Source organism: Rhipicephalus sanguineus, chromosome 5, assembly GCF_013339695.2.
Source record: "Rhipicephalus sanguineus isolate Rsan-2018 chromosome 5, BIME_Rsan_1.4, whole genome shotgun sequence".
Taxonomy (NCBI): domain Eukaryota; kingdom Metazoa; phylum Arthropoda; class Arachnida; order Ixodida; family Ixodidae; genus Rhipicephalus; species Rhipicephalus sanguineus.
In genome coordinates, this window is record NC_051180.1 from 43529623 (window position 1) to 43557618 (window position 27996).

General features: G+C 43.8%; 1 protein-coding gene across 5 annotated transcripts; it reads right to left on the bottom strand.

The window, feature by feature from the left end:
- On the bottom strand, positions 1-27974 carry LOC119393562 (abl interactor 2). Of its 5 annotated transcripts, none has more exons than XM_037660660.1 (10): positions 27691-27712; positions 27139-27278; positions 22415-22577; positions 15871-16109; positions 12983-13169; positions 10785-10931; positions 8789-9205; positions 5293-5355; positions 3563-3703; positions 1-1206 (listed from the first exon to the last, which is right to left on the bottom strand). In XM_037660660.1, exons 1-9 carry the CDS (start codon positions 27695-27697, stop codon positions 3564-3566), a joined length of 1503 nt encoding a protein of 500 aa, XP_037516588.1. In that variant the 5' UTR covers positions 27698-27712; the 3' UTR covers positions 1-1206; position 3563. The 5 variants fall into 5 exon arrangements, with proteins under 5 accessions (XP_037516588.1, XP_037516585.1, XP_037516583.1 ...); XM_037660657.1 differs by having other exon boundaries at positions 5293-5430; XM_037660655.2 differs by lacking the exons at positions 3563-3703; positions 27691-27712 and adding an exon at positions 27782-27974 and having other exon boundaries at positions 5293-5430.
- Positions 27975-27996: the final 22 nt, after the last annotated feature.

Genomic DNA, 27996 nt, shown 5'->3' on the forward strand with positions numbered 1-27996 from the left:
TTTTACAAAAAAACGAGTTTATTGTAATAACAGAGAAATAGAACACTACATTTGCATCGGGTTAAGCAAGTGCAATAAATAGCTGGCTGTACAAGCCAGACTCTTGCAACCCCATCCTCCCTTCTTTACTCACACAATTCATTTGTTCCCAACACTCGCAGAAGGTATAGGTGGATTACAAATTTGATTTCTTGCTTAAAAACAAAGTGGCAATGGGCAAAGCGTACTCATAAAAAGCTATACTAATTTCTTTTTTCAAAACGGGCAGAAGACAAAAATGGAATGCTGATAACGCTATTTAAGACCTGTGCAGTGAGTTACAGCCTAGTTAGTAAATGCAGGCTTGCAACTGCAGTTCACACTTAGTAAAAACGGCCAAAGCCCACGTAACCTTGCAGTACATATTGCATTCTCTGCAAAAGCAATGCACCAAAAACTGCACAAAATGTGCGATACAGTAAACAAATACGTTCCATTTGGCTACTTTGTAAAAACAAAGAGATAGTCACAACTTGGCACTCCGAACAGTTCATTAGTGTTCATTTCTATGAACTGCTCATTTGTGATTTCATTAGCACTAACCACAGGGGGAGCTAACAAAAATGATGTCAATTACCACCATGCATCCAGGTTAATCGACAAAACGCTTTATGGGGATAGTGCTCTCCAAACAACAAAGGAAAAATAAGAGTAATTCATTGCAGTAGGTAACTTGTCACTGATAACTTAGTATATACATAAAATTCATTACACATGTTTGTTCACCATAAATTATCAGTCATTCCTATTCAGGCAAGAAAGGCTTGTGCTATTCCACTTCTAACTTCCTCTTGTGTCTTTTCTTCGTACCAATGAAGCGACCAAGTACAAAATGTTACAGTAGGCCAGTTAACAAAAAAATGGAAGCATTTCTCGAGACTAAATACGGCACAGCGAAAATCAATTTCACCCTGAGGTGCAAAAACAAGCTGTTGCAAGCAGCTTTCCGAGCCAGCACACGAAGTAGGCAAATTCGTGTGACACAATGCCCCGCTGCACTTGTTCACATGCAAGGTTCCACATAGTTTCCTGGAAACAGGCCTGTCACACCATTCATGACGCCTTCGTACCAGCCGTCGTCATTCTTCTTGATAACGTAGATTACAGAGTTCTCGGAAAAGGAAAGCTCGTCGTCCTTGTCAGCTTCGTAGTCGTATATAGCAACCACTGTAACGAGGCAAAGATACAAGAATTCGAGTGTTCAGCACAGACCCCGAATGCACACACTAGCACTAACACCACAGATTGTGCAGTCATCTGCAGCACTTAACTGCAACACCACAGATTGTGCAGTCATCTGCAGCACTTAACTGCTTTGCTAATTTAATTTAATTGCTCACAAAGCTTCCTGAATACGCTTGATTGTCCGAGCCTTTAAGCACTAAGTATATCACATACCCCACAAGCCAGGCACGTAGGCAAGGGGCCCCCCCCCCCCCCGAAATTCGTCCGGCCTTCTATATTCCCGGGCAACTTTTGTTTTATTTTTGCCATGGAAATACTTTCTTTCGAACAATTAGGCCTTGGGCCCCCCCCGAAAAAAAATTCTGGCTACGTGCCTGCCACAAGCCCTTACATCGGAGACTTCAATTACCATGTGTTTCATTGCTCAATCTTTCGAATATGAAGTGTGCGCTTAAAGGACCCCTGACAGCACAATTTTCGTTTGCGACGTTTTTACTGTAATTTGTAGCCTTGTGTCTGGTAATGCCGAAATTTAATTGTAAATGCTCTAACGTATCAATGCTAGCATTACCAATTGTGACCAATTTTAGCATCACTTTGAAACACCCACCTAAAATTGTAAGAAACTAGCGCCCCACAGCAGGGGAGCACCTAAGACCACGAGCGCTCAGGCTTTGGTGACGTTGACAGACCACTTTTCAAATAGGGGCACCATGCGTGGTAAAGAATGAAAAAATGTGGGTGCTTCCATATCAGTTAGGCCTGTTAAGAGCGTGTCCCCTCAGGAAAAAGAAAAGCATTCCTGGTGTAAGCAGCCAAAACCAACTCGAGAGCAGCTCGATAACAGAGCGAGGGGCAAGGAACCATAAACCTCGTCGGGTGCCAGTCCTCGTATTGTGTGCGCCCCGCGAATCTTCTGTGACATAGAAAATGTGCACTTTTCTTGTGGAATGTCAGACTGGGCCTTCATCAACATCATGTTAGTGGCGATGCTGCGAGGTGCTGCCAACTCAGATGAGCGTTCACGCTTACTTTAAAACCAAATTAAAATACCTTAAAGGTAACGTTCACCACCAATAATCAGCCAGAAGTGCGCATGTACACAGGACAATCAAACCACACAAGCATCTTGAGGTTTTGATTTTGATGGCAGGGGCCCTTTAATGTTGCAAATAATGCAGCTACAGACACCCTCAGCGTATGCCGATTTTACAAATGATACATCTAAAAGAACAAAGTGTATAAAGTAAATGCTTGTGCCCTTTGAAAGTAAAGAGCACCTTTTTAACCAAGGAACAAACTAGGGCATGCAAAAACACAGACCACAAGAGAGAGAATGAGAGAACTGTGTTTGTATGCCCTGGTTTCTTCCCCTATAAATCCCTACTAACTAACTCAACTTTGTAATTTTAAGGGTCTGTCTACTGGTTTACAGCCTTGCTTCAACACTATAAATATTGTATGCATAGTGTTACTTTGTGAGTTGATACTGAATAGAAATGTGTGTAGAGATTTACCCCCACCCCCCAGCTGTAACGCCTGCAAAGGTGATGCAGGTACGATATAAATAAATAAATAAATAAATAAATAAATAAATAAATAAATAAATAAATAGCAATGGCCCAATGTTGGATGTCGTCCAGAAGTCTGTATGGCTGCGGCTGTAAGAGCTGGTACCATGGAGTCGTAATGTGGTCACCAAAGCCAGCAAATCACAACTATGACTGAATGAAGCATCAATGCAGCACTGCTGTTCCATTCAAGCACAATTGTGGTGGGCTGTTCTAAGTGACAGCTACCATGAAGGCTGCGCTGCAGCAGCACACTTTTAAAGCAATACAACACAACAAATATACAGGGCATGCCATAAATACTGTCACACCAGTTTTTACACAATATTTTTATATGATCAGACTGTATTTTACAAAAATGCAGTTGCACTGACTTGGACAAAGGAATCTGATCGCTTCAAGTATGCTGAATTTTCGCTGCAATAGTAAGCGCTAAATGAAGGGCATGCCTGTCCCCACAAAGATGAAACAGAGAGAGGGATAAAAACTATGACACCCTTTGTGCTGCCGTTCTTGTTTCTCACAGTGTTTGATCTGTACAGGCATGTCCTTTCGTAAACAGCAAATGGGCCAAGAGCACTTCCTTAAACATTTGACAAGGATACAGTCGCATTGGTTTGGATGAAGGAATTTAGACGCTTAAAATATGCTTTTTGCCTTGGCCGGAAAAAGAAACTCCTCCATTCTCTCCATTGGAATCGGAGCCTCCCTATTACTGCAATATCTGACTTCAACTCTAGACTGGTCCAGACGCAAAGTTCACTGACTTCAATTTGGGGGAGTTTGCCAGCCACTCTTCAGCTCGGATGAAGAGGGGTACGAGCACGACACCACTGACGACTTTGCTTGGATTTGTCTGTAGGGGCCCCGTCCTGATGATAGGTCCAGGACTGCTCGCCCAAGTGGGACTGTGTGACAAGGGAAGCAAACCAGGCTGTAGCATCCCCCGGCAAAATAGATTTCATTGGCCCCCAAATTGCGAAGAAACAGTGGAAGTCTGGTCCATGTGAGCTGCCTCAGCCTGACCTATGACAGATTTGATACGAAGTGTTCCAGAAAGCCTTGGGTTTGTTGGAAACCTGTGGCTGGCATTGGGGGCAGGCATGCGAGAGGTACGACAGTTCTAGTCAGCCTGTACCATCAAAAAATAGTCTTGCCAGAAAATGCTGTTGTCGTGTGCTCTCACTTTGTAGCCCAAGTGAGAAGCCTTTGGAAATGTCTCAATCCTTCTTTCCTTTTTATTTCTTCCTTTTTTTTTGCTGAGCAGTCTCAGAGTTTGTGTTTTTTGTAACTTGTAAGACATCTTCAATCCACCTCTTCTACCTGTCTGTGCAGACGCAGTGACCTTCAAAATGACCGTTTTCATACACTTTCAATCAATGGTCCCTTTGCTACAGCCATCTAAAGGTGACAAGAGTCAAGTGGGATGGGGCTGTCACAGCAGGGTTGGTCCTTTAGTTGTTCAGGAAGAACAAGGTGCCATGTTGCGAGAGGTTCTTAACTTGCAGTCGTCTCGTGCATGGCACGCCCAGCTTTGTTGAGAACAAGGCTTGTGGACCGGTATACCATGCTTTCTAAAATGTCTATAAACACGCACGAGGATGGAGGGAGAAAGAGAAGAGAGGGCTACCTGATCTTTTTCTAATTACAATCATATGAAGCCAACAAACGATGAAGTCAGAAAGAGCATAGGAAAAATTAAGTCTCTTCTAATCCTAATTTGGAAATAATACAAAAAGAGAAATGAAAGTGCAGATCAAGTCATCTTGCTGCAAGTTGAAGCCAGACATAAAAACTGTGTCACGTGTGCAACGCTCTGCCACTGAGCTTTGAGTGGCAGTATTTCTCTCGTCAGAACATAGAAGATTACACTTGTAGTGCTAGCCAGCGCCCCTGATGGACATAAAAAGAAAATTTTTATTCTGAGGTTTTATAAGTGCCACAACCATGACACTATCATGAGCCACAACATAATGGGTAACTCCACTTTAAAACTGACCACTTTTCTTTAGCATTCACCCAAAATCTAAGTGCAAGGCTGCTTTTGCTTTTTTGCCACATGGAAATGTCACCGCCATGGCCAGGAATTGACGCCTTGGACTTTTGCTTCACAGCAATACAACACCACCTTGGCCATTAAGCTACCACGGTGGTACTGATGGCCACGAGAGGTACCGGCCGAAATATGAGAATCCTAGTCCATATACAAGAAATGAGGAGAGAGAGAAATAGAGAGATGGAGGAATTTCAGAACCAAAAGGAAGTCAAGTCAAACAATGTGACAGTAATTATGGGGCACTCTGTACAGGTACTAGAGCAAAAAATCTGGAGGCGACCGAAAGTCCTTGACTTAGGTTTCTGGTGGTAGCACTCTCCCATCTGCATTCGTGTACCTTGGTGTATTCCTTAGTGCCCAAGAAGCACTCAGTAATGTTAATAAAGCAAAAAAATATATATATTAAGAAATGAGAGGAGCCACATCTGTGGGGTTACACACCTTTCTCCAGGTAGGTCTTGGGCACACTGTCCCGCTGGGCGTCCGGCCGCTGGTGCCCGTAGGCTGGTGGGGAAAGCTGAACGTAATTACCGGGGTACAGGGGCTCGGGAGGTGGTGGAGGGGGGAGCGGAGGTGACACTGCGCACACACACACACACATACAAGGAACATTCCAGGCTTGCTTGAGGTTGTCCAGGCAGCATGCACACACAACTGCTCCACTGCCTTCCTCAGATCATGCGGGTCAACGAGTGGGGAAGACTGCAAAACTGCAAATCTGACAGGAATGTCACTATGGCCAATGCTTCTACATAGTTTTACTATCAAAAAGGGCTGATTGTAGTCACATGCCTCAAGCGCTGCATTCATAGGCAAGCTGCGCGCTTTTTCCAACACATCTACTACAACTAGGTTTAGCAGTACGCATGCATCATCTTTAAGGAAGGATTTTAGAAGTTAGTAACTGCACACTGCAAAAGCAAACTTCCTTTTAGTACACTTGCATTCAGTATCTTAAGCTTAGTAGGCAAGGTAGCACTTTTTTTCTCGCAAGCATGAAGAATGTTCAGTACTGGCTAACGAAATGCAGCAATATTTACAGGCAGCCTTCTAGTGCACAAGCAAACAATATTATTTACAAATTAGTATGATGAAATTTAGCGGCTTCTTATGGATTAAGGGCTGGCAGCAGAACCGCATAATCAGCATCCCTTCCGGCCACCACAGCCAAAGTGTGTCAGCATCAGCTCTTGTGTAATGCTGCACATTTTCTCCATGCCATTAAGGCGTCCAAGGGGCATCTAACACAACTAATGTGAGTGTGAGTTGAATTTACCATGCACACCACAAAATTATGGTAAACATAATACCAAATTATAAAAAAGAGAGCAGCATCGTGGTCTTTCCACACAGTCCTTTCTGCATTCAATGGCTACAGCCTTTATTTGGTTCACTTTAAAGGCCTACTACTCTTACACACTGGGACTAATATCCAACAACAAAAAATAAGAAAACTACTACTAAAGCTTTACAATGTAAAGAAAGCTAAGAAAAAAAAAATTCAGAACATACAGCCATAAACTTTTTACATAGTTCACTCAATGGCGTGACAAGCTCAATTCACAGAAACAAAGACAGCTGTACCATGGCAAACAGGCCGAGAAGAAGAGATCATAACAAAAACAATTCTGGCCAGAATTTTTCGCCAATGTTAAGTGGGGGACGACACCTGCCAAATATCTAGGTGTACCGCTCGAATACTACAAAGACAATGATAACTATTGGCAAGAACAGGCAAGAGTAATTCAGTTGAAAGCGAATAGGTCGAAGGGTAATCACCTATCAATGTTCTCAAGAGCTACGGTTTGCAATTTATTCTTCGCGTCGAAACTGTGGTACGTGATGCAGGTATTGCATTGTTCACGGGCAAATATACAGAAATTTCATCGTGTCTTCGCAATTTTCGTGTGGGCCTCTAGTTGGGAACGATGCAGTCGAACCAATCTGTTTAGACGAGTAAAGAAAGGAGGTCTGGGACTGCCACATCTTTTCATTCGGCAAATCATAAACAGGTTCTTCTTTTTCCGTAATGTGAGTGACCCTTTCCTGCGCACGGTGTGCCAATTGAGGCTCATCAGGGCTCTACCTGGATATGTAGTTGGTACAGATCACATGAATGGTGCAGTCTGCGGGTATCTCAAGGAGGTGATTCTAAGTATTCGCTTTTTGTCTGTTAGATTTTCTAATGAGTATCTGTTCTCAGTGTCACGTAAAAAGCTGTACAAAGATGTGTGTGATGCAATTTTGCCCGTCCCTCTGTACAGAGCCATGCACAGTAGAGGCCAAGGGCAGGACGTGCTAAAAAGGGTTAAAAGAATGCAAGTGGCGCCTTCCACGAAGTCCTTCTTCTTTAAGCTTCACACAGGCACATTGCATGTCAAGGTATTTCTTGAGGAGCGTGTTTTTTTCTTACCTTGGGGCTCAGACTGCCTTATCTGTAATAAGCCCGAAACTATTGACCATGTTTTCTTACATTGCTGGGAGGGCGTGTACTTTTGGGATGTACTACAGAGGACAATCAAGAAGGAATTCCCGTTAGATCAATACGGTATCAGGTTTCTCCCAATAGATAATGAGAATGGATTGCCGTTAGACTTAATAATGTTAACAGGCCTCCACTGTCTATGGCGGGCTCGTATGGCAGGATTTCACCGCGATCCAGATGCAAGGCCCGCAAGAATGTACTTTCGAGAGTGTATGTCGAAATTTGTTGAATTGCAGAAAACGCAGGAGATTGTACCTGAGTGGTTATCGAGAGTGGAACCCTTGACAGTGCTCAAGGAATTTTAAAATTGATGTCTGTCCAGTAGGACGGACAACATTTGATGTTATTTATTCTATGTGTTTGTGATGTGGTTTATGTCTGGAAGCAGGCAATAAAGAAAAAAAAAAAAAGAACAAAGGAAATGCAAGCAAAATTCCATTTCCCTAGATATCAACTGCCACACAGTCACTCACGGCGTTCTAAAAACCAGTACTATTGAATGAAACGTTAAAAATATGTCCAAATTACAATGCAAAATTAAAAGCAACCAACAAAAGAAATTTTATTTTAGTACGTGTCAGGCTGCAAGTAAAACGCCTGAGGTTCAAATGGATATTGTCTTTACACAAGCTGTTATTCAATGCACATATGTACATAGAACTGAAAAACAAAAGCCTTTTTTTTCCTTCATGAGAGAACTGAGCAATTTAGTTCAGCTACAGCTGATCAGAAATGGTTCAACTACCAGATGGCAAAGCTATGCAGGTTGGACTATGAACCCACAAATGACCATGCTGCCAAAAAGCTGCTCTTCCTGATGTACTGGTACAAAGGCTGTTCAGTACTATACAATTGTGACCTACAGTACGGTCCACTGTTAAAGGGAACACTCCAATGAACACCTTTCATTTTGCTGGCCCTCTAACAGCAAGTGGACAAGGAAACGTGTTTCATGCATTGCACGAGGCTGTCAAAAAGAGGCAGGACTGTCAACCACCAGTAGTTTTATGCAAATCTAAGCCACTATGCTTTTGCAAGAGAGAGAAATCAAACATGCCCTGCATTCAAGTGTTCCCTTTAACAGTGGACCCGTCTGTACATTCTAAAAACTTACTGTAGCTTTTGCTTGTTGTGTTCAATTTTCTTTTCTTTTTCATTTCTTCCAATATGCCTAAGCATGGGACATCCCAGTTGTTGCATCGTTCACATATTAAGAAAGCCGAAAGCATTTCCAAAGTACAGCACACTCCCAATAAATGGAAATCTCTTAAACAAAAGTGCCACTTAAACGGAACAACTTGCATCTAATGTGATTGGCCTTGTACTTGAGTTCTGCACACCTGTTCACCCCTCAGTAAATGGAACTCCCGTTAAATATTTTCCTGGTCCCTTCAGGTTTCGTTTAACGAGAGTTTACTGTACACGGATGAAATGCTGTTTTTTCATACTTACCGTTCCCATGACGTTCGTACTCTGACGTGGGCACAATGCCTCCACTCATTATGTGAGGCGGTGGCGGCTCGGGGAGCCGATCCGTGAGGCTCGAGGTCATAGGATCACTTGGTGGCGGTGGCTGGTGAGCAGAGACCATGGTGCCATAGTGCTGACTCTGCACCATCGAAGTTGGAACCATGGATGTGGGCACCTTGGCCATTTGGTGGCCCATGGCACCCATCGACATTGCGCCCGGAGCAGCGGGATTCTGGGACATTGGGTGAACGACACTCCCTGGAGGTATGACCACCATTGAATTCTGGGAAATGCCAGCTTGCATCGGTGGGTTCTGAATGACTCCCTGCTGCTGTTGCTGCTGCCCCATGTGACCCGGGTGGTTTACAGTATGGTGTGGCATGGAGTGGTGGTGATGGCCTGAAAAGAAGAAATGAGACGAGAGCTATATTGAGGTTTTACAGCGAACATCCAATTTTTCAAACTCGCTAAGGACCACGAAATCGTACGAAAAAAAAAAAAATGAAATCATGCTTTTTTATTGCACTCAAGTGGTCAAATCGCCACAGCCATATCTAAAATAGCTTCAATGCCTCTCAGTACACTTTTCAGGCATTTTGGTGTGCATGCCAAGATGTACATTTGGCAAGTTTGCATCTCATGATGAGCACCGCCGATACCAGCAAAACACGGAAAAAATTACAGCTCTCTCGCATGGAGTGTTTGGAAACGATGATGTAGAACACATAGGCTATGGCGGAAGATGCGTGTGCACACGTAAACAATATGCTACTGTACGAAAATCTCCACTGACACGCAGTATCTGCTGCCATGTGCAGCCAATTGTTCCTCGTTGTGTGCAGCACGTCGCCAACTACACTGACACTGTCACTACCAGGACACTTGCTGCAGTGTACGTGCACATTTGTCATGAAAGTGTTTGTGATACCCACTTTGTTCCTGACCGCACAAGAGCACGGTGATGGAGAGCTGCTTTTGTTCCTCAAAGCAACATGTCTGTGCAGCTGACTTAGCTGTCTCGCACAACGAGGCAGGATGAACGGCGGTGCGATGCATTTGGGTTGTCGCCTATCAAAAGCGTGCAGTATGCTTACAACTGCGCTAGGCCTCATGCACTACCGAGCAGTTAGCTGAAGATGCTTATCATAAAGGGTTGTCAGCGATTAAGTCATACTGATGCGTCTGCCACCTGCCACTATCATACCTCCATGCATTCCCAGTACTTATCCGTAAAGACATCGTTGCACTGCGCCATGATAGTGGATCCTTCGGATTTTCGATCTGCTTCCCCTCATAATACTTAAGCGTTGCGGCAAAGCTGACTTTCAGACACCGCTATGACCGTAAACAGATTGACTGATGAAGGCGCCGATTTCAATCCCACGAGACGATACATACGGCAGAGGGGTGAGGGCTTTAATTAATGCCATTTCGGACCAGAAATTTGGGAGGAAGTCAGATAAATCGGACGTCAAAGAATGTCCACGTCCAAAATTTCAGACATTCTTATACAGTGATGTCGATGGGGCTTGTGACAATGCAACGAAAGTATCCGAATTTTCAAGCATGTCCAAAAAATCAGGTGTCTGAAATATTGGCGGTGGAGTGTATATGAATTTCCGATTCCCATAATGTTGAGACCAGCCAACTCAATGTGACAAGCATTCATCTACACTACATTCACAGCGCAAGTCCTGTAGATGCAGCCTGCAAATGTAAGATATGGAAATAAGGCTGACAGAAAGTGTGCTCAGACATACTAGTTAACTTCAGTACTACTACTTCCACGAAGCTGACACACAGTAAATCGATATCCTTCCAAAGTTCTCACACACTAATCTCCTACTAGGTTGTCTTATAGCAAATTTGAGCAGTCGATACCAGTGTTACTTTACCATGAGAGACCATGCAAATACACAGCTGATGCAAAGAGATTTCTGCACTGAGTCTGCTACCTAGTGCTATGGGGCAATCTTACCCATGGTATGCTGACTCATGGGATGCACCATGCCCACTTGAGGTTGACTGGCCAAAGCAGGAGGAGGTGTCATCTGGGATGGTGGCAATGCACTCTGGTGGCTTGACCCATGGTGGCCGTGTGCTGGCAGTGTGGAGTAGCCACTCCCTGAAAGAGCCAGTGATTATGTGGGATGAAAAATGTGTTCAGCGAGTGCACTGCATGTCTACTCTTAAAGTCCGATTCCATCTTAACCCTTTTAGTGCCGTTGACGAGTACAGTCGTCATGAGATCTTGAACCAAAATGACCGATGACGACTACAGTCTTCATCGACAAACGTTGGTCCCACATGGAGCCAGTGGTGATTACATTCGTCATAGTTGTGCTTCTTGACACTAGATGGCCACACATTTTCATGTTGTGCCATTTGTGTCTCGGCTTTCATTTTATAGCCATCTTTCATTGTACTGCCATGCGCTGAAACCATCTTCCAGTTATCTTTTTTTTTACGCAATTAGTGAAATAAAGGAACATCATTGAACTGAAAGAATGGTACCGTTTGATTCAGAGAAAAAGCTCTAAAGATTGAGCAAAAAATCTATTTTTTGGTAAATTTGGTACAATTTTCTTCTTCTTTTACGGCAGCAAAAGGGTTAGTGTTTTCATAATACAATCCTACTTGACCAAGCAAACATTACAGAGCATTTCAAGTGCCATGTTCACCATGCTGTGATGAAGAGATTGGATATTTGCCCTGAATGGGCACAACACACAAGCAGGGAAGCTGCTAGAGTATGCGTCAGTAGTATCATGTCTTCAGACTGGTTTGAGCATTAAAATTCAAAGGAGTACTATCGCAGCTTTCATTTATCTGCTACAAATCGGCCCTTTTACACCAAATGCAGCCAAATGCAGCGTCGAAGTATACTCTTAAACCAAGTGTACAGCGTCAAAGCATACTTCATGAGTATAAGCAGATTTCGTAGTTTTCTTCACTGCTCCTCCTAAGTTGGTTGGTGGGCTACCTTTATTATGCAGATACAGTTGAACCCGGATATATAAAATCGAAAGGGGATCCCAAAAGAGGTGGCTATATAGGTAATTCAATATACAAAATATTTTGTATATCGAAAATATATTCAGGGGGTTTTACAGCTGTTCGATATAAGCAATAATTTGTACTATGTTGCTTCGATATATGTGGTTTTGACTGTAGTTCATACAATGAATACGTTCAGAACCATACTTTATACTAAAAGCAGTTCAAAGCTGAAAAACTGCAGCAACCTTACAACAGAGCAGCAAGTTGGGCTAGTTGGTTGAAGTTCATTCTTCAAAGGTATACTGCTCTAAAAGGAACAAGGACACAGAAAAGGGGGGGACAACACATGCGCAGACTCACAACTGAAATTTTATTGAGTGAAGGGTGACATATATACACTGAAGATTAAAAAAGAAGGATGAGCTCATTCGGCAAAAACTGGTCACGTGAACGCGTCAATCATCATGTCAAAACCTAGAATCTAGATACTGCACTTCACAGTCAGCAAGCTGCACTGACGGATCGCTTACACACGCCCTTGTTTTTCCAATCGCATAAGCTTCGTAGAGCTCACGTGTATTGCGGTCCTTGTGACGGTACAGGACTTTGGTCCTATCCAGAAGGGGGTGGCACGCCCTCTTCGTCTCCTGTTCACATTCCCTGCAGTGCTTAGCTACGTGGGAGTAAACATCAGAAGAATAATTCTTTGAATGTTCTCTTAACCGGATATTAGTGCACCGGCCCGTTTGCCTGATATAGACATGACCACAGGTGAAAGGGAATTCATATACTACTTCACAAGCACAGGGAACGTACTTATTCCTGTGGTCAACGTGACAAACAAATGGACTATTGCTACGTGTTTTGTCAATTTTACTCATTACACGCGCACATAAACGGGCCATTTTCTTTTGTAAAATAATAAAATTTCAGTTGTGAGTCTGCGCATGTGTTGTCCCCCCCTTTTCTGTGTCCTTGTTCCTTTTAGCGCAGTATACCTTTGAAGAATGAGCAACCTTACAGCTGAACAGAAAAGTTATTAGACATTGCTCAGCAACAAATGCATGGCTCCACCTCTGCTCTCTGCCTCTGTAGGTCAGCAGATGTTGCACAGTAGATGAGACATTCCAGGGTGGATATGAGAATCGGATGCTCCGGTGTAGTAAGTATACCAACCTCTGCGAGGGTGGCCGAGGGGATAGTTGGCAGCGTAGTTGCTAGGCACCTGAGGTGGGGCGATCGGGGGTGCGGGAGTGCGGTACTCTCGAGAGCCACGTGTCAGGGACCCCATGGTGACCCCTCGGTTTGCTTGTGGTGGTGTCGGCGGCTTGGTTGTTGGTGCCGGTCCGGCATTCATCAGTGCCTGCCACAACAACATGTACACCATTGAAGAATGTCACAAACATGTGCAGCACTGATGTCCAATATGCTTAGTTAATTGCTGCCTGCTTTTGACAAAAGAAAATAGAGTGTGCAGGTAACAAGTAGCCACAACAAGAGTGGTAGCTGGCAGTAGAATGAACATATAAACTTCAGTATCACGAACTTTGATATAAAGAACTGGCTATGCAATGAAGCATTTCACTGTTTAGAACTTCTTGTGCAAAGAAAGCCATATCACTCTGAAGACAACTTTGCCAAGGTTTAAGCATTACAAAATTGTACTTCCAACAGTGAAACGAGACCAAGCCATTAGTTGTGCTGCTAGCACTGTTGTTCGTCGAGAGAAGGGAGTCTGATACGATTTTATAGCAAAGCACTGGACATGCCTCACAGAAAGCCTACACTGCACATATTTCACAATGTGGTCAGCTGAATGTAAGAGACAGAAGCTGACATGTCACCGACTCTGCCATCTACATGGATACCATAGCACAAAGCTGGTACGGCGTGGTGCTGTTATACTAAGGGTTGTGTGTCAATTCCCAACACAAACATCAACCAAGCTTCAAAATTTAGGAACAGTGAAGGAGAGAATGTGTAAAAGGCACAGGTAGGAAAAGGCTGGGCGACTGCCAACGAAGGCCGATATTGTTAGCATTTGCACGAATCAGGGGTGCAACAGCGAATAAGGATTTGGAGCAATTTTTGGAGCAGCAAAATATTGCTTTTGCAGCATGAAATCCCAAATTTGGAGCAATTTATATAAGAAAGAAGGCTTACTTTTAGAAATGAAACCAAAAATATTTTCAAACAATTCATCGGCCAACCTGTACACAGTGCGCACGAGCACGGCTATTTCTTTAAAAGCAGTGTGTTTAACCCAGAGGTCGACAAACTCATTCATGAGTAGACTCACTCAGACTCAGATCGAGCCGTAAGTCTGAGTGAGTCCAGGTGATTAATATCTTGGTGAGTGTGAGTCTAAGTGAGTTCGGTTGAGGGAAATTTTAGCGAGTCTGAGTCCAAGTGAGTCCGGTTGAGGAAAATATTGGTGAGTCTGAGTCCGAGTGAGCCCTAAGCGCAAAATATATTTACTGAGTGAGTCTGAGTGAGCTCCACCCTTCAATGCCGATGAATGGTCTTATCTACTCACCTATCGGCATTACTATCAGCCTTATATTGGTTTACTTTTATACTCAAATCTATTCACACGTGCCTCAATGCACTAGCATTCTGCGCCACCACAATGTTTACTGATAAGAGGTGTGAGTTGGGGGGGTGCCGGGGGGTTCCATGACCTCCCCCCGCAAACTTTTGCACAGGAAGTTCTCGATAGAAATATCTCGTGTGAGTCGCACATTTCACAAAAACGTCCTTACTGGACTACAACCACTCATAAATCCTATCTGAAGGTGTAAGATCAAAAGGTGTATCGCAGAGCATTGATTATGTGAGATAGTGGCGTTAAAGAGCATTTACACCGTGATCAAAAAAGCTAATTTCACGCCAGCGGACTCACGAGTCGACTCACTCAGGCTCAGGTCAAGCCGTGAGTCTGAGTGAGTCGGCTGAGCAATATGTTGGCGAGTTTGAGTCCGAGTGAGTCCGGTTGAGAAAAGGTTTAGTGAGGTCCGAGTCTGAGTGAGTGTGGTTGAGGAAAATTTCGGTGAGTCTGAGTACCAGTGAGCTCTCAGAGCAAAATATATTTCCTGAGTCAGTCGGAGTGAATTTCGATATTTTGCTGACCTATGCAACGACCCCGCAGTGCAAACAATGATGAAGTAGACATTACCGTTTGCAGCGCCTGTCAAATCATTTGACAGTTGCTGCAAAGAAAAATGAAAACTGGCATACATTTTTGTTTATTGTTTCACAGGGCCGCAGAAACACATACACAGCTCTGAATGACTGCCAGTAACTTTTCTAGATGTCAGCGATCATACTTGTAATCCCAAGGGGGCGTGCATGCATGAGTAATTAAGGAACAAAATGTCATGTGTCCCATGACAGCTAGTACTAATAGACCCTTCTAAATCTTGGTATGCTTTTCCACAAGAGACAGGTGTGCTGCGGCAAGAGTGGCTTAAAAAGCATTCTGCGCACACTAGAACAAGGCCAGGAAGTTTTACAACCGTGGTCCTTTTTTTCTTTCCTTTCACGGTGGGGTTAGGGTCTGCGCTTCTGGATTAGACTGGATGATGATGCCCAAACTGCAGGTGGCCAAGGCGGCCTGCACTTCTTGCTAAAATTAGCGCAACTGAGAATATTTTGAGTCTGGTTGGGCATTTTGGCACAGCATGACGCAATTTCAACAAATTTCACAGTTTTGGCTCAGCTTGGCGCAAAAATAAGGAATTGTATCAAATTGGCGCAATTGACACAGTTGTTGCACCCCTGATGAATGTATGAGGTGCTGTGATTTGATCAGATGATGGGTGTTTCAAACCAACACTGGAGGCTATCAGAGATGTAGTGGATGGCTTTAGATAGCTCTGACTGCACTTAATTTTCATGTAAGTCTACAAGTGTTATCACACTTCGACTACATTGATGTGTGGCCAGCTTTGCAGTGTTATGCTTCTCACCATAGCCACCGTTAAGTTACTGGTATATAGCCATAGGTGATGAAATAAGCAACTCTGCTGTCTTAGACCAAAATACCCTACATTAAGAGCACTGACCTGAGAAGATGGGATGCGGCGAGCTTTGTTGGCACCGCCGTTGCCTGCTGAAGACGTGCGCAGCCCGTGTCCCACTTCATCCAGCACCGTGTAGTCGATGGGGCGACGAATGTACTTGACGGGGCGCTCTTGGCTGGCAGGGGCCAAGATCTTGTGCTGGCGAAGTGTGCTCTTGTTGGCTGTCAGCACGCCGATCTCACGCCGGGCCACTTTCTCCTTGTGAATCATTACTGTCTGACCTAGACCCGTGCAAGATGGTTAAAGTTGGCAGAGTTCAGCATTCAAGAGGCTTGCAATAATGTAACCATTAGTATAAATTTAAATTCTTATTCCCTCCGAGATATTTCAGTGGTCAGAGCAGAGGACTATTAGAAACAAAATCGAGCTTGTCGCATCGTACCAGACATTCAATAAAATATAGTTCTCGGATTGAGCCGTTCTGAAATTTTAACAGCTGAGATCAGTTGGCATCGTGACTGTGTTTACCCGATAACACTGTTCAATAACTGCATTTACTTTTGTCTGCTGCATCTGTACTAAATTTTAATGGATTACAGGTGATTAACGGCGCATGAGACAGAAGTCAACCACCGAATCAAGAAACATTAATCTTTTTTTTTCTGATGCATTGTTATTCAACTGCTTTGCAAGTCCAACTAGCCAGAATTTCTGTTCCTCTTTAATCCAAGATATATGATTAGAAAAAATACTACAGTTCCTTGAATACAATGCATAAGCATTAACATTTGTACATAATGTGCCTATTTCTCATACTTGGAAAATCAGCGCGAACACGACGGAGACACAAGACGAGAAGGACACAGTCGCCGAATTTCAAAGTATGCATAATTTCAAACTTGCCCACCTCTCTACCTAACTGTTACTGCTCATGTGCAAGTCATGAACAACTGCATAAGAGGCTAACAGAATTAGCACAAATTGCTTAAAGCCAATGACTTGTGGCCAAGACGGAAAGAACAGTAAGTCCAGAAACATACAACCATGATTCATCAATGCTAGTTTTCAAATTATAATGTTGCATCCAATTGGACGAAAGTAGCCACAATGGTTGAGCCAAGTTGCCCAAATAAGGCTAGAATACAACTGAAATCTGCTGCTTGCTTAACTGGTTTAGGTTGTTTTTCTTCAAAGTAATCACGAAAGTGCTCTCTAAAAGTTGCGTGCGAGAAATTGGCAGGCATATTTGCACTAGTGGTGCATGCCTATCATCTGTTCCTTCCACAAAATCAAAATCATGCCACTTTATTCGCCCTGCTCCAGAACATGCTGCCATAGTTCGGAGTCTCCATCAAAAAGGCCTAGTCGTTGAACTAGAAAGAATCCAAAGACTTGCAGCCAGATTCACATGTTGTCAGTACAAAAAAATCAGACTCAGTTAGCGAGATGCTAAGTTGGTGTAAACTGGAATTGCTTGAAATTAGGAGAAAGAGGAACAGCGTAAAATTATTATTTCAGATTCTCAAGGGCCCCACAAATATTGACAAAAGTATATACATACGAAAACCTGGTACAGTAAAGTACCACTTGAACAAACGTCAGTTAAACGAACTACAGTTGAAACCCGCAATAACGAAATCAGCGGGGAAAGCGCAAAATTTCGCTCTTGCGGGAATTTCGTTGGCGCGAGAATTCGACAGAAAAAACACGGAATCTACAAAAAACACATTTTATTTCCAGAAGTCAGTAAGTTTGCTTTGGCGGGCGTTACCATGCAGCATTTTCATGCTTCTCGATCGGGAATCTCGTTTGCCCCGGCACAAAGTTCGCCCCATGTACCGGTCAGTGACGGCGGCACTGCGCTGTCACCAGTACCGTCATCAAGTGCGCCTGCAGGCGAACCTTCTTCCGGCTCCGCTGGATCAGTGCAGAATCGTGGACAGCGAGCTGCACGCAACGCCGAATTCTTCGGCGATGTCCATTTTTCCCCTGCCCTTTTGCACCTTACTGAAGATTGCAGTCTTATCTTCCAGCGCGATGAACTTCCGCTTTTTCGTTGGAGGCGGCATCTTCGCAGGCAGTGAAATCGGACGAAGCAATCGCAACACACAGTTCACGTTGCACCAAGCGACCAAGCAAACGCTCCACAAATGGCTCCACACACGCGACCATGTGCGCGCAAAGCCGACAAAGCCAAGCACAGAGCGAAGGCAACCAAGCCAACGAACGAAACTCCACGAGGAATGTGGATTTGGCTACGTAGTCCGCGATAACGAGCAGATGTTTCGGCAAGCCATCATCATCATCATCATCATTGTCGCCAGCTTTATGTTTTTGTGTAAACAATGATGGCGGCTGCTTCTCAAGTGCGCTGTAGCGATAGTTTTGCACAATTTAATTGTAGCATGAATGCATTTCAGGAGTTTTCGAATGTAGTTAATGTGGCGAGAGTAGATTATTTGCGCACTCGTGTTTCAAAAATTTCGTTAATGAGGGACTGCGGTATGAATATCTTTCGTAGTCGCGAGTTACGAAATGCATTGACTCCTATGGGCGTTCGCCGGTGCTCCGAAAATATTTCGTTGCGGTGAGAATTTCGTTCCCTCGGGATTTCGTTATCGCGAGTTTCGACTGTATTCAGTTGTATGAACTTTTTTTAAATCCCCCGCCGAAGCGCCATTGAACCCAATTCAAACGCGTTTCAGTATAGCGAAATTAGTGCAGAGCGCATTTCAGTTCTACAAACATATTTTTGTGGCACCATCCAAAGGCTCCCACGTCATTTGATAAAAAATTGTCTGAAAGACTGGGTACAGAGAGCGCTTGGCGTTTTGAGGACTATGCCACCTGCGACTCACACGTTGAGGCATCCGCCACTCTGTCTACAGAAGAGATTGTAGCAAACGTCCTGCCTTGGGAAGAAGAAGAGGAGGAAGAAGTAGCCCTTGTAGAGGAAGCACCAAGAATTAGAGGTGTGCGAATATTTGAGTTTCGAATTCGAAATGAATAATATCAAATCGAATAATTTGATTTGACTTTTGAATAGCTAGTAATCAATGTTTCGAATAATCTGACAGGACAAATACGTAAAATGCAACTTGGTTAGTGTAAGGTGGCTAAATGTAACGTCAACATCGTTACAGTCGGCCTTTTGTTAAAACTTTCACCGATATCCTCGTTCAAAGGCGAGCGCGCATGTTTATTGTAAAGGAGATTATGTCATTTTGCACATGTAAAAATTGGCTGCGTATCTGCGTGCTTTGCTGCAAATGTCGTCGAAAGACGATAGTCTTCTGCCGGCCGTACTACATGAGTCCTCCTCCATGTTGAATCGCAGCATCTGGCTCATAGCATCGCATTTGCAGTGCAGCCCAAAAAACACTAGCATTTTTTGCTCGGCCTAAGAAACACTAGGGTCTTTAGAATAACGTATCTGTGTATTTTCTAGTAAAGGAACACACCACCTAATACTTATGTATTGATGTTGCGCCTCAGATATGCGTAACATTTGCTTTTTGATCGACAATGTTCACGACAATGTGGCACTATCACATAATGAAATACACTTATTGGAAAAGGGGTAGGCATGCGCGTGGTGCAGCAAGGCTGCTTGCAAAGGGACACATCACCCTGGTGGTGCACGTTCCTCTCATATTAAAACAGTTGAATGTGTTGCTCGTTCTTTTGTTATCAGACTGGGTTTTGCCGTGGTTGCTTTGTTTGTTAGTTTTCCTGCGTGTGATTTCTGCCATTAAAAACCAGTTGAAGTATAGCGCCTGTCTTGTGTCGTTCTCCTCTTTTTCGTCTGTTTTTTTGCGCTTCGCCCACAATGAATCCTCACTATCTAGCCCAATTTGCAGTTCTGTTAAATGTTCACAAGTATGAACGGCGCTACCAGTTCAAGATGGCTGAGCGTTCAGCAAGTGGTTAAACTTTGGCCGGGTGGCTGAATCGGGTAACAGACAGACAAACAGAAAGACAGAAAGACAGACAGACTAAAATTTCTGCGTTTAAGTTCCCCACGAAAGACTATAGTCTTTAAAAAACACACACGAGAAAAGTTTCAAGCCCTTCACAACTTCAGTTCCGAATCGAAAGCACGGACTTCTTGCGTAGTTCGGTCGCGTATGCTGCAAGCGCCGTAAAACGTCCCGACTTTGGCCCCCGAAACCCTCGGCGATTGGCTTCACATGGAAAAATTTGTTCACGCTGTGTCTCTACCGCACCACACCACTCGTTAGAACTCCCATCGTTGCAGCGTGCAGTTAAAATGTTGCTGTGAATGGGCGGCCGAAGATTTTTCGGTCTGGAGCTTTCACCCCAATGAAGCACAACATTAACGTTGTTCTTTCTTTCAATTTTCAATAAAATCTTTGGCATTCGATATTCAACTCAATATTCGATATTTTTGGCAACTATTTGGCACTATTCGATTCGAGATGAAATTTCACTATTCAGACACCCCCACCAAGAATTTCAGCTAAACAAGCACCGATATACTTGAGAAAAGTGAGATTCTGCACTGCCCAGCTGCCCTTGTACCAGAGAAGGTTTATGACAGCGTGGACACAGTGACTCAATTCATGACAACTGCAGTCCTAAGTGGCACAAGTGCTGCAAAACATTACCATATATTTCGAAACATGCTAAATAAGCAGAAATTTACGTCCAAATAAGCAGCATTGTAAACAAAAGGGTTCAAGTTTCATTTCAACACCTGTTGTTTTCTTCAGCTTCTCATAACTAGTTGCAGCATAGCTAGTTCAGTTCAGTGAACTTTCACTTTAACGAACTTTTTCCTGGGGTCCCTTGATGTTCGTTCAAATGAAGTTTCACTGTAGACTAAGCAAAAGAATAAATCATAGTGCAACCATTAGACCTTACGCCACCCACACAAATGTCTTTAGGTATTCGTTTTTTTTCTGATGTTATTGAAAAATGGAATGGACCACCTGCACATATTGCAGAGTGCACTGACGTAAAGGCCTTTGAAAATTTGCTCGACAGCTATGTTCCTTGAAATTCATTGGATGGCATCTTGATATTCTACTTTCCTTGTCATGCCACTTGTTAATGATTTCAATATTTAAGATTTTTTTTGTTATTGTTGTTGACATTTGATGTTACTTGAGTGTTCTTTATATATATATATCAATTGTTATTTTATGTATTCCCTCCCTGGAATGACCCACACATGTCAGTTAACAGTATGTTCAAACAAACAAATAAATAAATTACCTTTGCGGTGCAACACATGCAGAAGTTGCAGGCAGTGATGGCAGACCAGGTATCACCTACACACATGGTGCATTCTTGCCCAGTCCGTCGTCATCATTCGTTTTGTCTGATTTTTTTTTATTACCTACCACTCTTGACCCATCAGTTATGGATATATATAGTGTAATTTTTCAGATTGCTTACCAAGTGCAAGGAAGAAAATTGGAACAGAATTCTTACATCACTTCGTGCTCGCACTAACAAGTGTAAAAAATCTACCCCAAATAAGTAGACTCTCAGTAAACGGAAATCTGTTAAACGGAACTGCTGCTTAAACGGAACAACTGCATCTAATATAATTGGTTTCATACTTGGGTTCTGCACTCCTGTTCATCTCTCAGTAAACAGAACTCCTGTTAAATGGAACACATTTTCTTGGTCCCTTCAGGTTCCGTTTAACGAGAGTCTACTGTATTAGAATAAGGGTTTAAACTGAGTAGGTGCAGTGATAGAGCAAGAGTGTTGAAGAGCGCATTAAAGTTAAGCTGGTTACAGTCAGGGCAAGAAGTATGTATCAGCCCTCCTTCTATCATTATGACCATGAACTGGTATGCCCAATGAGCTTTAATATTTGTGATTTAATTCTAGAATGTTTAATATAAAAAAACAGGCAGAGGGCTAGATAGTTAAATGTATTGAACCTTCTTTACTCAAAACAAGAGATATACAAAGTGAGAAAAAAAGAACACACACATGCACAAGACACTGGCGCTAGTGTCTTGCATATGCCTTCTCGCTTTGTCCAGTTTATCTGCAGTTCCACATGAAGACGGGCAAATATGTTTACCATGAATAGGTGTACAAAAAAGCTTTTAATGCACCATATTGTTGAACAAAGGCCGGGTGAATTAATTGATGCGAAATAAATATTTTGGAGGTGTTACTGAAAGACCCAACAAATTGAATCGTAATAATCATTGGGTTTTAGATCCCAAAACCGCAATATCATTATGAGAGACGTCGTAGTGGAGGGCTCTGAAAATTTCGACCACCTGGGGTTCTTTAACGCGCACCTAAACCTAAGCACACAGGCTTCTAGCATTTCGCCTCCAGTGAAATGCGGCTGCTGCAGTTGGGCTTCGATCCCGTGACCTCTGGGTCAGCAGTCAAGCACCATAACCAGTTGACCACCGCGATGGGTCCCAACAATGTGAATCAATTAAAGAGTTAATTAATCGGCGAGAAACCTGTTTTATAGATTAATGATATTCAATTAACATAACACATAATAGATATTGCAGATGAGGAATTTAGTTATGTACAATAGTTCCACAAAATGAAGGTAAAAACAACACTCGAAAAAACCCACCTATGTGGTTGATGTGTGATTCCATTTCCGACAGCTGGGCTGTCTGTAGGTCCAATAAGTGCAACAGATTGTACGCGAGCGTGTTGATCTGGTAAGCAACGCTGGCCAGAGACTGTGTCGCAAACTTCTTGGTCTCCTCCAGCGCTGCATGCTTGTTCTCAGACTGAAAAGCAAGAGACAGGACAGCCTGCAGTATTCGCATCAGGTGGGCGCCTTCACCCCGACATTCATAATGTAATTATTGGCGTTTAACGTCCCAAAACCATGATATGATTATGAGGGGCGTCGCAGTGGAGGGCTCCGAAAATCTCGACCACCTGGGGTTCTTTAACAAGCATCTAAATCTAAGTACACGGGCCTCAAGCATTTTCACCTCCACTGAAAATGCGGCCACCGCGGCCGGGATTCGATCCCGCAACCTTCGGGTCAGCAGTCGAGCACCATAACCGCTAGACCACCATGGCGAGTACACCAACGTTCAATCAGCTGGTGATGCCACTTTGAAATGCCCGCACCAATTACCGTGACCTCATAGATCTTGACAGCGTCTATGAGGGGCTACATAGTTCTTAAAGGGCCCCTGACAGCAAAATTTTTGTTGGTGACTTTTTTACTGTAATTTGTAGCTTTGTGTCTGGTAATCCCTAAGTTAAATCGTAAATGCTCTAGCGTATCGTATAACTAATTCTAGCGTAGTTAATTGTGACCATTTTAGCGTCACTTCAAAACGCCCGCCTAAAAACCACAAGAAACTAGCGCCCCATGCGGGGGAGCGTCGGAGACCACATGCACTCAAGCTGTGGTGACGTTGAAAGCGCGGTCGGCTTTCAAATCGGGGCCCTGCGCGCGGTAGAGATTGAAAGTATGTGGGTGCCTCGGTAGGGGTTAAACCTGTTAAGCGCGTGTCCCCTCACGAAAACTACCTCGAGAGCAGCCCGATAACAAAGCGAGAGGGGTATTGTGCACGTGCACCCCGCAAACCTTCCATGACGTCCACAATACTTGCTTTACTTGTCGAACGTCACACGGGGCCTCTATCTACGTCATGCCAGGATGTCGCGAGGTGCAGCCAACTCAAATGAGCACTCACGCTTACTTTTAAAACCAAATTAAGATATCTTAAAGGCAACGTTCGTCACTAATAATCAGTTAGATGTGCCCCCGTATACGGGAAAGTCAAACAACAAAAACATCTCGAGGTTTCAATTTTGGTGTCAGGGGTCCTTTAATCGGTAAAAAAGTATTTTGTGCTCTGAGAGGGCCATAGACTTAAGATACACTTTGAAATTTGTGACATCATGTGTGGATATTTTGGCGCGAAACCTAAAAATGAATGTTTGCCCTTGATTTTATCCTGTATTAATAAACCTATGATGGTGAAATTAATGTCTTTAAGAGTTTTCAGGGTACAATTTATCACTCTAAACCAACTCATTATATAACTTTAGTGTCCCTTTAAGACTTTAGGACATTTTTCACTGGTCAATCTGGAGCAGGGTTGTTTGCTCTGCTATGTTGAATCGTAGAATAACAGAGAGCTGAGCTAGTTGCTAAGTATTCATTCTAAAAAGACAGGGCGTGTAAACACGGACACAAGAAAGAAGTCAGGACACCACAAACGCCGACTAACAGCTGAAGAGACGCACAACGGCTGAAAAGAAAGAAGGCACGAAAACTTATCTGCGCATGCCCATACTAAAGAGGTGCCTCAGAATAATGGTATACAATTTCTAGACATTTCCTTAAAGGGACCGACAACTGATTTTTCTCGACCCAGCTTTTTACGGCGCGACAGGAAGCTTACCCTTCGTAGCGTTTGTAGCTGCAGTGGTTTATCCTAAAAGCAAGTAGTTATTTTATAAGCAGTATTTTTCGATCTGAAAGGCTCCAAACACGCATGAAGGCTTGCTTTAGCAACGCTGAGAATTGATAGCGATGCCGCTAGCCCTTGTGAAAGCTATCGTTGTTCTGCTTTCGCAGGAGTTACTGTAGCTATGCTTCACCACCTTTATTTTGAGCTTTCCAGCCATTTTTGAAAATAGCAAGCTGTTACAATGAGATGATGTGGCTTTATACACCTTCTCGGTATTTGTACAGCGTTGCGCGCCTGCGACCAAGGTTGCCTGCGCCTGTGTCATGGATGGCTTTTCGCGGCATGGGATCATTACGCCAAGCGAAGGCAGCGCCACTTTGTAGCATACAACTTAAGCAGGCCTATATGTACATTTTTATGGAGTAATATCTTTTAATATAAATAAATGAACAATATTTCAGTACTAACAGAAAAGTCATCGAACGCATACACCAATCAATGGTCACGTGACCGGCTTCATCGAACCGTGTATGATTTTGCCGCCAGAGGTGCCAAAGGTCATTTTTCGCGACTTTCAATGAAGAAATAAAAATATAAATCCGCCTCTCACGAGATTAACAGGGTTGGTTTGAGTCAATGCGACGGACAATCTTTCCATCAGTGCAATCATCTCATTTCATGTTCTGGGCAGTTGTCGGTCCCTTTAACGTTCCAGAAGAACCATGTGTGCTGGCAGTATTCTCCTAGATCTTCTAAACCGCTGTTAAATTTTTCGTCGAAGCACTCGAAGGTTGTAAAAAACGGCATCGCCATGTCTTGCCTTAAAGGAGTAGTACTGACACGATTTTAAGGTGCAGCAAAACGGACGTTTTGGGTTTCCTTGGCATGTAGTGTTAACGCTCTCCCCACACCGCATCCGGGAAACACGTATAAATATTTAAGTTTGATTTTAAAGTTTTCATCTCCCAGCATCTGCAAGGCAGCTTCACCGCATGGAGAGCCCTATGACGTTTCAAGTCAGCTCACTTGGTTTGCGAAATCTGGGTTCTGCATGCAGCCTAAATCCCAGAAATTACTGTCGGAGGCACTGGACGACAGTTCACTCATCATGAACCACGTTCGACTGACAGCAAAGGACAGCAGGTGCATATTTCGTGAGTTGCAGCCTGCCCGTGACGTCACGGGCAGACTTGACACGTCACTATGAAGCCACCCTCTCGAAACCGAAACCGAAACTGCTGGTTGAAAGAAGCGGTATTAAAAATATATGCAATGCATCCCCAGGCACCACGACACTCTTTTTAGTGTTCTCGATACCCGTGCTTTCATTTAGAGTAACAACCCGAAAAATTTTAAAATTCATGTCAGTACTCCTTTAAGTCAGCCCTCACCAAGTCATGTGAGCACAAAATAAGCGATAGCTTTAACGCACAGGTTACACGTCTTTTAGATGTAGGGTATCCTCGTGATGCAGTGGCCACGGTCGCTGAATGTTTATAGAAGTCTATTGTGTTAAGTCCGAGCATGGTTGCAGAAAGCGATAGGAAGAAACGTGTCGTAGGTATACCGAACATTCACCGCGCAATTTCACAGGCTAAAGAAAGTAGGAACTAGATATGGCGTTAATGTTGTTTTCACGGCAGCCAATAAGCTAGGTGAGATTTGTGCCGCTGTACAGAGGAAGAACAAGCGAGTAAAAGACAAGAAGCGGACCGATATTTGTCTCATAAAACACACCAACAAATTCACTGATTGCCATACGAGTGTGGTGTATAAGGTCCCTTTGAGCTGCGGCCGCTTATACGTAGGACAGACGGGCCGATGCATCAACCAGAGATTGTTTGAACATAGGAGATCGCTAACAGGAGGCTCACCTTCTAATCTATCTTTACATTGTCGAGATTGTAAGTGCACGGCAAAATTCGATGAATGCGCAGTGCTGTACCAGCATAGAAATGAAGAAACGCGCCTGATGATTGAAGCATGGCATACTGAGAATAGTGGTAGCGCATGCATGAGCCAACCGTCGATTAACTTGCATAAAGATGAAATCAAATGCCTTAACAGTTATCTTCCACGTAGACCGCCACGCATGCCGGATTGATAGGTTCGCCTGTTGCATGGGCATGCACAGATAAGTTTTCGTGCCTTCTTTCTTTTCAGCCATTGTGCGTCTCTTCAGTTGTTAGTCGGCGTTTGTGGTGTCCTGACTTCTTTCTTGTGTACGTGTTTGCATGCCCTGACTTTTTAGTATGGTGAATCCGTTTCACATTGGTAGATCGGGGGTTGTTAAACTGGTCGTTCTGAATCGATCATACTTGTATTGCCGCCGAGGTATGGATTTCAGCGGAAAGAGAAGGGAAAACATAAGTCCTTTACATCCAGCAACTTTGGTAGCATACAAAGTGGTATTCAGGCATACTTTCCAGAACAGGTTTGTGTGACGTGCCCATTAACAACTTCCAGCAAGATCTCGCATGGCTGATTCTCACCTACCACAGACAGGTTTGGTTTGATGCAGTCCGAAAGCTTGCTCCAGCATATTGGCAGCAACTTCCGATCTTCCAGTGATTGAAAGATACCAAAGCATCACAGCCGTGAAACGGCAAAACTGTTTTCTTTTTGTTATGTCCTGCAGATCTCGCACACCATACGGATGTTGACACCCAAATCTGACGTCGCAGTAACGCACTGACGAATCGGGCACCATGTGTACGGGTGTCAAAGCAGTAAACAATCATTTCCGTTTTCGTCCATTCTCTGTGCCCGCGCTTCGTTATCTGTTGCTTGATTACGCGTGATACGTCTATACACTTGACCACGCACACCGCTTTTAGAGCAACCGTTAAATGTGCATTCCAGATCGGCGATTCAAGCAGCGGGTACTGAAAGTAGTTGAAACCTAAAATACCTGAAAGTAGTTGGCCTCGCAGTACTCCGCAACCTTTTCAAGATTGGTGTGGCTGTCGTGGATGTTTTGCCGTCCATCAGGAATTTCGTGTTGGATGAGTGTCATAAGATCCGCCATGACCGAAGGCATTTTGAGGCCGGCTGAACAGGAAAAAACAGAAACAATAAATACGCGATGCTACAAAATACGCGATGCTACACAAACGAGTAACACCCAGGGCTGGACAATTTCGGGACCTGACGACATCGATAAGCTAGTGATTGCAGTTTTGGAAAGTTTTAGACGATGCGCTTTAGCCCCGATCTACGCACACTACCGGCAAGTGTGCATTCATATCGCGTCATGTTCCAAGGGCTCGATTGGCCACACCGTTAACGAAGACCGGTACACGCCGCTTTCATTTGATCCATTTATCATCCAAGTGTTTAAGCGTTGGCAACGCCCGAAACGACACGATGCATCAGAAAGCAAGGAACACTATGACGAGTCAACAAGAAAAGGAACTGAAATGAAAGCGTCACGTCCCCTGCAAAAACTGCGAGTTAGGCTTACAGCGCATCAAACAGACCAGCAAATAACGCAGCACGATCGCCTAGTTATGTGAATCTTTACCACGACGGGCGTCTCTTCGTAACGAACTTACCAGCTGAGCAGATGGTAGCCCAGATATGCAACTCTCTCCAGTACACTTTAGTTTAGTTGGGTACGCCCTGTCCAACATCAGACGCTGGTAGCGTCCTTTCCCAACGCACTCGCTCACTCGAAACCACTCAAATCCCTTCGACGGTAAACGATCGGTGAAACTAATTTAGTTATATTTGCTTCCACGGCCGTTCTAAATTTTGATTGCAACTACTT